Raw genomic sequence first — 14,710 nt, forward strand, 5'->3', positions numbered from 1 at the left:
GTTGTGTTGTATGTAGAGAATTCCTGTCGGCGGCGCCAGGCTGCATGGATGTGTGCGCTGATGAGGGTTTTATTTTTATTCCAAATGGCCTTTATGCCTATATTTTTTATTAAACTTTGTTTACAATGGTGACCATAAACAACAAGCAAATGCGGACAATAAAGGGGTCCTCAAATACTATGATTTTTAGACAGTAGCCCCAGGTCTGAGTCACAGAAATCAGCGCACACACGCGGCTGGCCCCAGCCTGGCATCGCTTTCCCTACACAAACAAACTCATAATGAGGTTATGGTACGTAGGCCTAGGCCTCTTTTGAAACGGTTTTTTGTATTCTAGAATTAAAATCCGACATGTTTTGGCTTTTCAATAATAATAATAATAACAGACGTAGGCTACATTTAGTTTTTGTCACACACGACGGCGATAAATGAAGCATAAAGAAAATGCGGTTGATCACTGTTTTCGCGATATGAAAAAAATCCTAAGTCTTATACGATGACGTCACACATGTACCAGCACCCCATTGGCTGGTTATGACGTAATGCAATTTTACCGTACCTTTAGTAAACAGAAGTTAGAATACGGTACCGTATCTTTAGCCACGGCGTTTTTTAAACTCTCTGCACGCAGTTTTGACAAACATTTGGATACCAAAACTTGTGGTTTCATAAGTTTTCGGCGTATTTTCGTCTAATTTTCTGCAAGCTACACATCGGAGATGGCGGACCAATCTCCCAAGAAACGCCCTGTGCGAGAAAGGGACATTCCCAGTGAAAGCGATGAGGATTCGTCCGACCATGGAGATATAAAATTAGACCCTCCATGGTCTGACCACTTATTCTTTACTCCATGGTGGTCCGACTCAAACAGCGGCGACGACGACGACAACGGTCCTGCTCCCGATAGGTTATCGTCGGACGAGTCCGTCTACGAGGAGGGGGAATTAGAAGAAGAGGAATACGAGGCAGTTGAAGATATGGGTGGTATGGAGGTAACCCCAAATGGGTCAGGTTCTACTGGTGGTGGTGACAGGCCTTCCACCAGTGGCCTGAACCCAGCCACAGTTGGTGGTCCCCTTGGGAGCAAGAGGGCCCGTATTGGTGGCATTGGGGACCGGGGGGAGGGTGTTGTAGGTAGAAGAGGCCATGTAATTGTAGGCAATGTAGGTAGAGGGAGAGTAGACCCAGGTCTAGGTGGGTGGGCTTTATTAGGACAGGGAGATGGGGATAGAGGGAGAGAAGCCTGTGCCCCGAGAAGACGTGGTGGGAGAGCGGCTCTTGAGCGCCAGAGACGTCAGGAGGAGCTCGATGGATGGCATCATATGGACGAGCCATCTGGCTTCCCTGTTCGACCTTTCGGGGGCCCCGTACCCGGGTATTCAGGGAGGTATGGAGCCATGTTGACACCAATTGATTTTTTTTCTCTTTTTTTCAACCAAATTCTCTTGCAGATGATAGTGGACCAGACCAATCTTTACTTTACGCAGAGGAAGCCAGGAACCCAATTTGTGGAGCTGACAGCCAGGGAGCTTAAAGCCTTTTTTGGTATGGTGGTGATGATTTCCATCAAGGGACTGACGGTGCTTGAGCACATCTGGTCGACGCTTGCATTCTTCCATGATGCGTCCTTGGCCAACATCATGCCTCGTGACCGGTTCTTCTGGATTCTAGGGAACATGCACTTCAATAACAACAAAGAAGCTCCAGAAGATCCAGCTCAAGACCGTCTATTCAAGATCCGCCCTGTGATTCACCACCTTACCACGCAATTTCAAGTACAGTATAATCTGCACGAGCATTTTGCTGGTGATGAAGCTATGGTAACATTTCAAGGACGGCATAGGTAATTTTTTTCACTGTATAACATGTTGCCTCTTTTTGATTAATTATATTGGCAAAAAATAAAAATGTTATACTGTACTCACAATTTTGTTTTAACTTCTAGCGGGAAGCAGTATGATCCATCGAAGCCAATCAAGCGCGGATTTAAAATTTGGACACTCGCGGATTCCATCTCGGGTTATGTATACAACTTCGCTGTTTATATGGGACGATTTGGCAATCCAGACCACCGCGATCTTGGACGTAGAGCGATTCTCAACCTCATCACTCCGGACCTTCACAACCTCAACTACAGATTGTACTGCGACCGCTTTTTTACATCGATGCCACTTCTACGCGACTTACAAGAAATCGGGATATATTGCTGCGGAACTATTCAATGCAATCAACAAGGATATTCACCATCACTCAAACAACTCAAAAAACATGAAAAAAACATGGAGCGTGGAGAATTTCATTTTGCGAAACACATCGACGGGATGTGCGGATACGCGTGGAAAGACAAAAAACTTGTCTATTTTCTCAGTAGCGCACATTCAGGAGATCTACCCCCAACTACCGTGACGCGTAATATAGATAATCGCGGAAATCGTGGCAACATACCATGCCCACAAGCCATCGCAGACTACAACAAATACATGGGAGGGGTAGATCATGCGGATCAAATCAAGTCGTACTATGCAGTCAACAGGAAATCGCGTCGCTGGTATATGCGTCTCTTTTGGCATTCGTTCGACACTTCCATATCCAACGCCTTTATTCTACACAAGGAAACGCGACCTGCCGCTGAAAGACATATATCCCAAATCCAATTTCGTTATAAGCTCGCGGAAGAATTAATCGGAGGCTACAGCTCGCGAAGGAGAATAGGACGTCCCCAAATAGCCCATCCTATACGCGTAGCCCCAAGTCACCAGCACACTCTCGTTGACCTGAGGCCAGAATTTCCTAGGAAGCGTCGCTGTAGTGTATGTCTTCAAAACAAAACAAGACATGAGACCTTCTATGGTTGTGCACGTTGCAACAACACACCACTGTGCAACCATGTTGGTCGAAACTGTTTCGAAATCCACCACAGAAACATTGAAAACTGAACATTTCCCTCATAGTTTTAGTTGGAAGCGTCTTCTTTTAGCGTTCAGAGGTCAGAGGGCTTGTGAGTTGATGGCTATTATTAAAATGGTGAAACAGTCCGGCTTCTGAGTTAGAAGAACTGCTCCAACTTCAATTGTGAGTACAACACACTACAGCTAACTTTTACAACGCCATGGGGCCATGTTGAAGCCTACTCGTTACGTCATGCTACACCTGATGGACCTGTATGGCTAGCTAATTCAAGATAAATGTGAAATGTCAAGTGTGAATACTGAACATTTTATATCAATTATTATGCATACTTCACACTTATAAACTGAACATTTTATAATCCAGTGTTATGCAAGTACTTTGTATAGAAGAATAATAAATTATACAAAAAGTAATTTGATGTTCTATGCGTTATTTTTGTCGTTTGCCTTTCGCTCTAAGTACTGTATTACGCAATTGCTCAAGAGCTATATTGTTTATGGCCTAGCCAGGCCTCTAGCCTAAACTGTAGTTAGGAAGGTAGCCAAAGCCATAGCTCTAGAATACATTTTCAGGCCACATTTTCATTCTTACAGAGATATGATTAAAAGCGGAAAGCTTTTTTTATATTATCATTGAGTTTTTCATTTCAGTACGTCCAGCATGTCCCATGTGTCTATGATGTTGCGCCCTCTTCATAACGTCTCGACTAATCGTTGTTGTTTCGGTGTGGCGTGCAAAAAGGGACAAAAAAGAAACACCTCGCGCATTACCTCTGATTTACAAATTACAAATTAATACAAGATATAGTGTCCCTCTTGTTGAGCCGTAAAATGTGCAAAAAGTCACATTTATGCAAACAACTACATATTTTGTGCAAATATTTTTTTAGAATTTCTGTTGTATTGATTGTTTTTTTACATTTAACGGCGTGATGTTTGCACATTAGTGAATTTATGAAGTGTTACAGATTTGCACATTGAGGTGCTACGTTTGCACAAATGTGACTTTTTGCACATTTCACGGCTCAAAAGTTCCCCTGCCGAAAATTTCTGAAACCGTTGGTTGAGCAATTTAATAAGGTCTTTAATCGGTTTACTAGCACATCAATACATTCCTACTGCGATACAGAAACCGGATTTATTCATCATTTTTTATGTGAAACAATTACAAGATAACCGACATACCTGTACTAGAAAATTAAATTGAAATCATAAATACAGTATGTGTATTGTTTATAATATTATTTCACAGCGGTTATATTCTATCCAGGCCTATTATAGGAAATATATTATTCTGTGAATGGGAATTGTGAAAACGATTGGAACAACAAATACGCCAGAAAATAATTAAATGTCTGCATTATTATTATCTTATTAAATGACTCGATTTAATAGGTTTATTACTCAACGTGATGATATTCAATACGGTATTAAGCCTACAGATATCATTTTTTTATGTTTAAAAAATTAAAAATATAGAAACAATATTTAAACATGTTACAATTGATTTTTGTAAATCATTTTAGAGAAACATTTTTGTAGAAATATTAAATATTATTGATAGCCACCATAAGGAATAAATTGGAAAATAATAATAATTAAAATTCCTCATAACGATCATTTTTAGTTACAAGTTACAATGTTTAGTAATAATCAAACATTCAATTGTCAAATAATTTCGTAATGTTTTCATCAAAGAAAGAACAAGCTATCGGTATTATATGCCTAATAAAAATAATTTTAATACACGTATCTACAGACAAGGTATGACGTTTGTAGATATAAACCTAAGTATAGAGAGATATCGTGTAAAATTATTTAATACAGCGAGACATGTATCTAGATGACTTGCATGTCAGTTAGACTCTATCCAGTGACAGCTGCAAAATCGGTTCCTTATGTCGTTCAGAAACAGATTCATAACTTGCCGAGGGTTTATATACGTACGTCTTTCTTGCTTACTGTAAAGCTGTGAAATAAAGAAACCCATATTTAACTAATATTTTCTTTTGTCAAGATGTAAGTTCAATGTCAGAACAGGTGACCATGCAAATTGCCATGGTTGAATGAGTTTCAACGATAAAAACTCGTGTGCAGTGTTTTCAATTTAGATTATTATATTATTTAACTTCAATCCAATTGCATTTACCTACATTCATTTGGATTTTGAGTGGCTTTGATTATTTTCTCTCGAAACTAGAACAAATATATTAATGGCAGGCCAAGTGTGCCAAAATTCCTTTTAACATTAGGCCGAATCGCCGCCTAGAACCTCATTAAATCATAAGAGGCATATTATGTTTTACCAAAAATACCTTACCTGCATACACAAAGAGTAAGAATTTTATCTCCAGGAGAATATACACTAATGTATTGCCCTTTGATTGGTCTTATACATTCCATTTCAATAGGATTAGAAAGAACCATAGGCCTAATGCTTGAAATAGTACCGTCAGTACATAGTTCATTGTCATAAAAATGGTGACACTTTTGATCCGCCAACACGATCTTCAGCTCAACTAACCTAATAGCTAATTACAAAAAAGCACATAAAGGTTAATATAAATGAAAAGCACGACCATGTATTCACACATAACAAACTTTACAATTGTTTATTGGCAACGTTGCTATTAGTCTAAAGATGTTTTAGGTTGCCTGTTTACAAAAAGGCTTCAACTATGTTCAAGAAACCGAAATAAATAGATGTTTCTCTAATTTCAAACGTTTCTTCTTTTTATCATAAAACATGTTTTACTAACCACAGCATATATTACAACCTTTGAAATTGTTTTTTTAGTGAACCGAAATTAGCATACCACCAAGGATTTTGTTCCATATAAGAAAATAAGAAAATAAGAAAATAAAAATGTGTATTGATGCACAGACATTCGACGCAACAAACATAACGCCAACATAACAAACTACGCGCTCAATAAATGAACAATAATAATTGTAATGACAATCATGTTAGTGGATGGTAGTGATAGTAGCAATATCTTCAAGACATTGGCAATAACAATGGATAGTAGTGAAAATGACAATGGATGGCAGCAACATTTAATTTGGTTTAGAGGAGTGTGGTTTTATTGAATTTCCGTTTTATCTTAGTTTTATCTGTTTTAATCTAGTCTACCTTTATTTTTATACTCATATATTTTTATATTGCATGTTTAATTGTTTTTAGGATGCACCATAGTGGCAATTTTAATGGCAATAGCTGACTATGGAATGATAATGGCAGTGACAATGATAATGGCAATGTCGATAGCAATGGCAATTGGTAATGACAATGGCAATGGATGGCTATGGATATTATTTAATCTTTAATTCAATTATTAGTTTAAAACATAATTTATCTGATTCATACTTGCCTTACTTTACCCAAATTTCAGGTCGATCGGAGCAATTTTGAAATTGTGTTTTAGGTTGGAATTAAGCTCTAATAAGAAAGTAATTGGACTAGTGTTTATGAAGCAGAGCAGAATAGATAGCCAACTTAGGCCTAGTTTTTATTCGCGTGCGAACGCGACTCTACAGCTCACTATGTCAGTCGGTCGGTCGGTCGGTTGGTTGGTCGGTCGGTAAACATTAACTTAAATTTGAGCACGCGACTGCAGCCATGTATATGGATACTTCCCGATAAACAACTTTCCCTTTAATGTTGTGCTTAGGCTTTATTTTAAGTTGTTATTATTTTGATCTTTGTAATTACTGAACCACTTTGGAAATAATGTATTGAAAGTGTATGGGTTGAACGAAATAATAAATTATAAAAGACCATTATTAAGAACAGAATCAAACGCATTAACGCATTGTGTCTCATATGAAGTGTATTTTTCGGTAGGTCTAGCTCCTGTGGTGTGACAAGGATGGTTTTACAAAATAAAAAGAGGATGCAATCATTTCCTGTTTTTGTATATCATTTATTAGTACACTAAATAATCATACACACAAATTACACACAGTTACCTTTATGCCTATTTATATAAAGTTTTAGTGTGCACACACTATTCCACGCACACGTTTATAGTAAAATAGTATTTAAGCCTATTTAATTATTTTTGTGTTACCTATAATGGTCAATACACAATTAATTTATATCATTAATGTAAATAATTAATCACGTACATTCTTCTAATCTTCTCGAATTGGTTATCGGGGCTCTAGTAGTAAATATTTACTTGTGGTTCGGATGGATTACTTATATTACGATGTTATAAACGACAAAATGCTCTGAAATTAGTGCTTTCAGACCCTTCTTTTTGCTTTTTGTACGTGTGGACTACAAAACCCTAATCCAGTTCCTGGTGCCATTACTTACTGATCAATAGTGTGTTTCAATTATTGCATGCTTAACATTAAATGTTTATCGTTTTAATATAAGCATATAATATGCTTTAAGATTATTTAAATTGTTTTGGAAATTACAGTAATAATCATTTATCTAACTAAACTGCAAATACATATTTATATTAAAGGCCTATCCTACTGTAATATACAAACTATTTTACTATTGTATTTATACGTTGGTCTATTATACTAGTGCATGTGCCATGTACATGTAATTCTTAGTCCATTTAACCTAATACCCAATATAAACAAGAAATATTTCTTACAAAAAACGCCGCGTAACTTTTTGACTGGACAGTTGTAAGAACAGTCTTCATTAATCTAATATAATAGGTCGGCCAATCAAAACGCAAGTGAACAATTGGGACTTTACTAATTGTGATTTATGTCATTGGCCTGTCAGAGCACAGTCGTTTCTTTCTAGAATTAAACGCACAAACTTGTATTGGGAATAATGTATGTGGTTAGTATTACTATCGCATTTAGGTATTGATAATAATAATAATATGGCTTTTGAATATATAATTACTGTCTGTAGAATAACATTTATACATTTTCGGTTCGCGATGAAAAGTTATATGAATGGATTTGTAATAGGTATTTATAATAATAGTATATGGGTTGTATTATTGCTAAGCTATCACCAAATCGCGTTATAACATTATTTGTCAGGGTTTTTTGCACCATTGATCAATACCAAACGCGTATCGGTATTATAGTTTTTAATGAATCATTACATTAATAAAAATACCCAATTAAATCAATCGCGTCAGTCCAATTCCGACTTATGTTTCGATCACATAGTTCTGTGTCTACACTGTCCCAACTAGTTTAACAAAAAAAGTGTGATGTGCCCAAATATGGTAGTGATATGCCCGAATATCGTAGTGATATGACATCGTCATGTCTATATAATATGGGCACATCATATTTAGTTTGATAGTATAGACAGAGCTTAAGGATTATATTTAAAAAATGTTTTCTTACATTTTGAACGGAAGTATTTATTTGTTTATAAGCCCAATTTTCCAGTCTTAATTTTACATTTTGAAAAAAAGTATTTATTTGTTTATAAGCCCAATTTTCCAGTCTTAATTTTACATTTTGAAAAAAAAAGTATTTTATTTGTTGATAAGCCCAATTGTGCAGTCTTATTTTACATTTTGAACGAAAGTATTTATTTGTTGATAAGCCCAATTTTGCATTCTTATTTTACATTCTAAATGAAAGTATTTATTTGTTGATAAGCCGAATTTTCCAGTTTAATAATAATGACCCCTTCCACAGTGCTTATACCATATACATTTTACATGATATTGACCGTGGGTTCTTTACGCCTCTGATGCATTTGTTTTTATTGTACCTTTTTAATAAATTATTATATGTTTAGGCCTAATCACACCCAATTTAATGAAACGGTCAGATTCCGATTTCAATTAAACGAAAGTAGTACTGTATTTATTATTCATTGATAAGCCAAGGGTCCCATGGCGTTAGCCGATATCTTGAGCATTTGACTCTTGTGTGAACCTGTAACACAAATCATTCTTCAAAATCTAAAGAAAGAACCTCACACGTCTTTTTTGTGAGTGATACACTATGGATATGCCCACGGAAATAATATGTGGACATTGCAAACAATCATAGGCCTACAGTAACAAACATAGAATGGCTAATAAGCATAACATTCAGACTTGCTTGTTTTCTAGTGGATTTTTATTTACTTTAGCATGTAGAATAAAACTAGTAACAGTGGCTATATTAATAATTATACTGATTATCCTTGATGTTATCGCGTCTAATAATAAAATATTTTGTTGTTGATAAGCCCAATTTTTCAGCCTTGATTTTACATTTTGAACGAAAGTATTTATTTGTTGATAAGCCCAATTTTGCAGTCTTAATAATGACCCTTCCACAGTGCATTTTACATGATATTGACCGAGGGTTTTTACGCCTCTATAGCCACTGATCAATACCATAATTAATGTACTTTTTTAAATGAATATTGAAATGTTTCAACATACCCAATTCAAAAAAACGGTCCGTTTTCGAGTTCAATCTTTTGATTAGAGAGGTTGGAGTTTCATTTTGAACGAAAGTATTTATTTGATTGATAAGCCAAATTTCTAGTCCTAATGATTTGAGATTCAACGGGTTTTGCTTTCAATTGTATAATAATATAATTATATATATATATATATATAAATATAATATTAAGTATAATTATGAATTCACCAACACTTTCAGGCCCGGGCCCGAGTTTGTGTAGACCAGACTTCCATGCACAGCCACATGTTAAGGAATATGAATCTCTTTATGATTTTAATATGGTTCGAAATGATATTACACAACAACGATTAGACAGCAACTGTGCAAGAGTCCAACTAATAAAATCGGAATGATCAATTAATTGAACATTTACAGCATAAGGCCCATACACTAGGACAATAACGATCGACGATAAATAGACAAATGTGCATTTTTAATACATAAACCAAAAGAAATATAAACAATTCCTTTGATGAAAATTATATTTTCACACGTCCAATCAAATGACGTCATGATTAGTAAGACCAATAATATCGTGACAATACAGCGATTTTATTGTTTTTATTTATCATGACGTCATTTGATTGGAATTTGAAAAACATTATTTTTATCAAAGACAGCATAAATGATTATCCTATAGGTCTAGAACGAAAACCTTTCTAATTTCTTTTGGTTTATGTAAAAGAAATGCATGCTTATATATTTATCGTCCGTCGTTATCGTCATAGTGTAATTGGGCCTTTATACAAAAAGAAAATAAATTGATTACGAAGTTACATGCCATTTTCACCTATCACCAAAAAACTAACCTTTTCAACATTAATTAATTGTTACGAAGCCAATTTATATTATATATTTCATTAAAACTGAACTTTACGGTAAATGAAGAGTAAGTATCAGTTAATATGAATAATATAACTAGTAGGTCTATGAACTTGCGTCCAGACACAGAACTGTAACATTACTATCATAAATGTTGAAACCACTTATAAAACCTTTTTTTAAAGAAAATATAATTATGCTAGGAGAAGGCTAATAAACAAATAGATAATGTACAAACCTTTTTCTGGATTAATTAATGGAGCAGGCGTTCCTAATAATCTGCTGCTGCTACCTAGACTGATTGTTCACCTTCTGACGATAATTGATTGGACCTACCCCCCCCCCCCCACCCACGGCATCTGATAACCAAAAAAAAAATTTACCAGGACTGTTTCAATGATTTAATATCTGACGGCGTATTATTATAACATTGGCCTAGATTGACAGTCATAAAAAAGAAAGTCATTGTAAATACTTCCCTTTATGTTAACAGAGCCAAAATAAAGTTTTGACCATTATCGAATGATTATTTGACAGTGACTTATTATAATACCGGCCTGGTTGACAGCAAAAACGAAGTTATTATTTATTGAACAAGATTTTACAGATTTCCGCCTACATCTCAATAATACTGTATTATCAGCAAAGGCTTTCATATAGACTCTCTTCTCCCAGACGTTTTTTGGGTCCAGCAGCTACCTATAAATTATAGTCGAGTTTCCAAATTCACAAAACTGTCAGCCTTAGATACTAAAGCTACCGCTATGAAACAGCTTATTAATGAATGTGTCCTCCTGGGACATAGCTGGCTAGAGCCGCGGCGCGATAAATAAGAACTAACTACTGCTCTAAACAACATGTGCTATGCTACGAATTGCTTTAAAAACTACGTTCACAATGAGCCCGGATGCGTTCTTAGATTAGCAGATGTTATGTTTTTAAAATAGTCGCAAAGGAAAAAGAGGTTAGTTGGCTGAGTAACATGAAATCGAGCCTTTATGTTGCATGCATTTCAACATTTCTAAACGTAGAGGGTGCACTTGTCTTACAATATAAGTCACACACAATGTAACCAACTAGTTGCAAGTAAAGTTTCGACAAGGATTTCCGTTTCATAATCACTATATTATAATATTATGAAAAATTCCTGTACCCTGAAGCTACTCTTTTTTTAAAATGTCCTTAAAATGCTGATTGAATAACCTGCAAAAACCATTAGTTCCCACTTACATGACCAATGTTTTAACCCTTTGAAACACAGTTGATCCTGTTTCCACAATGAATGATCCCTCTTGAACGTGTGTTACATACAGAATGCATCGTTTATTCAACTCACTAAAGCTAAACATTTCACATATTTTATTCACCATACAAATCCGGGCACAGTATATCAATGACAGAGTCGTTCTACTTTGAAGATGTGCACCAAAAATGCGTTCCGTAGGTTTCAATTTCTCGAAAATGTGGTTACCTAAAAATTAAATTGTGACCAAATCAATGTTTCTTTTGTAACTACTGTTATATTTTAACATTCAATTTTTCTAAGCTAGGCCTATCTAGCTCAGACAATAATAATCGATTTATGAATGCTGTAAGTTAATTAAATTCAATTAAAAATACGATTTTTTTGTGAATTGACCAATCACACACGACAGTTTCGGACGATCTATCGCGTCGTGATTGGCAAAACTGCTTCCACTGTGTGCTTACGTCATTTGTGTTGCGTCCTAGTGAGAACCAAGGAAGTTTAAGTTATGGACGTTTAGCATTATTTTAAGGAGAGGAGAGGAGAGGGTTTATCGGCCTATAATAGGCCTGCTTACCTTTAATATTCATTCGGCCGAATGGTCGATCTCTAGCGGCTTTCATTTCCGACTCATCCAGTACCCGATCATACATCTGAAGCCAAACTACTCTGGCTTGTACTCCGGTGCTGTTATCTCCAACCTGTATAGAAAACGATCCATCTAAGTTTAGGTCAGTAAATTCTATATAACCGATACTTGCGATCTCTCCATTCCTCCAAAGTTTAACGTTCTTGTGAATCCCATCAACTGTCAAAGCAAGAAATGTCCAGACGTCGGGTTGTAGGACATGAGCTCTTGTCAACGTCAGATCTCCATAGAACACAGTTACTTCAGATTGGTACAAAATACCGTTAGAATGCGTTTGTTCAATTCTAAGACTTGTTTGATATTTGCCACCGATGTTAAGAATGTTTCCAATAGAGTTGTCAGTAGGGTTAATATAGAAGGCGATTGTCAGTGTCAGATTTTGTAACAGACCGTAGGGAATATTCGATAATATTACTGGCATGTCTGCTAGAGCTGCTGGCCCACAATAAGCGTCGTCAATATCGTATAACTGATAAAGCAAGCAGAGGTAGTCTAACATCCATTCCTTCGCAGGATTGAGATCATGGATGTCGAAATTCCCTGTTAAAATTATTTGAACAAAATGTCATGATAGGTTAGATTTTGTTTATTTTCTTCAGATTACTATTCCAACTTAAAGACCCATTGGTTGTCATTGGTAATCTTTTTTACAATACTGTATCGTTAATTAAGTTTTGATTAAAGATGTATTGTCCCCTTGGAATAATTGTTTTTTTTCATAAAATATGCCATTTTAATGTCACATAATAGTTATCCGTTTTGATCAAAAATTGGATCTAAACCGAATAAATTTACCTGAAAAAAATGGAATTTAAAGCAAAAACCGTCAAAATTGCCTGCCAGCCAATGGATATTTGGTTGAATTTAACCAATTATTATGTTATTTTATAAGTGAAAACATTTTTGTTGTCGTTTTTTTTTTCTACGGAAGTGATTAACTTGATTAAAACTACAAAATAACCTATTCAAGGTCCGATTTAGTTAATAATATTAATTTTTCATGTTTTAGGGGGACAATACATCTTTAAGTTTTAATTAAGTTTAATATACTGTAAATGACCTACCTAAAGGACAAGACGTATTGGCAGGCGGTATATCGCACTCTTCCCATCTGGTTGCAGGATCTAATGTGTAACACCACGTTTCGTCATGATGACTCGCCGGATTTCTACACATATTGTGCCCTCCAAGTCCCTCGTCAGTTTCGATAGCAGTATACGTCGCGTATGGCACATGTGGTGACATTGCTGACCATTCTTGACAAACGATACCACTTCTTGTGATTGATACCAAACCACGATAATCTACTCCATTACTCGTGCGACTGCATTCAACTACAATCAATAATAGGTTATCCATGGAGGCAAAAAAATAAATTTTACCTCCATGGTTTATCAGTGGCAGATTCTGAGGATTTTTTTTAATGGAGGAGCGCTAATTTCATTTCATTTCATTATTTATTTGGTCTATTTAAGTATATACAAAACAAACAAAAAAATGAAATTGGGGAGACCAGGGTCAACCTAAGTGAACTTAATCACTGCTGACATAACATAACTAGTCTATCAAAAATAAATAAATTAGTTGATAATTTCATTTTAGCAGGAGCGCGTGCCCCCATGTGTGGGTCAGCACCTTAAGCTAGCTCTGTCTATAATATCAAGCTTTTTTTTACTAAAAAAGTGTTGTATTGATGTCACTAGAAAGTTGTGTAGTATAATAAAAAAAAAACAAGAACAATGAAGATTTAAAAAAAATGAAAAAATGTATTCCCACTAGCGACGCAACACAAGGACGTAACGCAACGCAAGTGAATTGACCAATCACAAGCGATGGCTTATTCGCTTGTGATTGCTAACTGTCTATAACTTCGCTTGTCATTGGTTAAAACGCTTGCGTTGTGTTTACGTCCTTGCGTTACGTTCTAGTGGGAACCAAGCTTAATTTTTGTAAAAAACGAAAAAAAATAATCCTCTCATTTATAAATGGGCAAATTAGACGGCAAAAACCATTGCCTGACAGACATTTTGACAATTTGTTTACAATTTAAATTACAGTTTTTTCAGGTAAATAATTTGTTTTCGATCCAATTTTTGGGTAAAAAATAACTATGTGACAGTAGGCCTAAAATGGCATATTCTTACTGATTTCAGGATCAAATTCAGCGTACACTTTTATTTCACTAATGCTTATGTATTCGTCTTTCGACGGGTACCATAACAACACGTAGCGGCCATGGATTGGCTGTTGACATATTACGTCTATAATCGGACTCGTCACAACCTGGTAATTGGTAACAGAAATCCCGCACTTTTTCTCTTCCTTAACGTTATACGGACTGTCTCCAATTCTCACTTCGGCATCTTCCAGTCGTAAATGAATATCGAAATCTACAAATTGATTTATTTTTGTAAAATATTGTAAAATATTAAATATTTTCTACATATTTTCTATTTAGTTTTTATTTATCATTAAAATAAATATTATTTCAAAAAGTAAAATATTAGCGCTTACTATTTTGAACACAGTTTATGATTGTTATGCTTGTGACGTTGTAATTTCTTTGAAGATCAATGTTGATTCACTCTTGGGTTTCATCTGCAATACACAATTCGTAAAATAAATACAAACGATACCCTGTATACGCAAGCGAGTTGACCAATGACAAGCAACAGTTCAAAC

At 35.5% G+C, this 14,710-nt stretch overlaps 3 protein-coding genes across 3 annotated transcripts in view; 2 read left to right on the plus strand and 1 right to left on the minus strand.

Annotated features, from left to right (window-relative positions):
- Window positions 1-14,710, plus strand: part of LOC140055996 (tRNA endonuclease ANKZF1-like) — a 344,549-nt gene that overhangs the window by 317,083 nt on the left and 12,756 nt on the right. The gene's annotated exons all lie outside the window — the stretch shown is intronic.
- LOC140056049 (large ribosomal subunit protein eL43) overlaps window positions 1-14,710 on the minus strand; it is a 220,534-nt gene that overhangs the window by 78,720 nt on the left and 127,104 nt on the right. The window lies entirely within an intron of this gene.
- Window positions 596-3,308, plus strand: LOC140055762 (piggyBac transposable element-derived protein 4-like). Its single transcript, XM_072101164.1, has 2 exons — window positions 596-1,843; window positions 1,946-3,308. Exons 1-2 carry the CDS (start codon window positions 720-722, stop codon window positions 2,934-2,936), a joined length of 2,115 nt encoding a protein of 704 aa, XP_071957265.1. The 5' UTR covers window positions 596-719; the 3' UTR covers window positions 2,937-3,308.

This window comes from Antedon mediterranea, chromosome 1, assembly GCF_964355755.1.
Source record: "Antedon mediterranea chromosome 1, ecAntMedi1.1, whole genome shotgun sequence".
NCBI classification, from domain to species: domain Eukaryota; kingdom Metazoa; phylum Echinodermata; class Crinoidea; order Comatulida; family Antedonidae; genus Antedon; species Antedon mediterranea.

Coding starts and splice junctions, on each gene's coding strand:
- LOC140055762 (XM_072101164.1), top strand. CDS start 720: ATGGCGGACCAATCTCCCAAGAAACGCCCTGTGCGAGAAAGGGACATT. Junction 1,844..1,945: donor ACATTTCAAGGACGGCATAG/GTAATTTTTTTC, acceptor TTTAACTTCTAG/CGGGAAGCAGTATGATCCAT.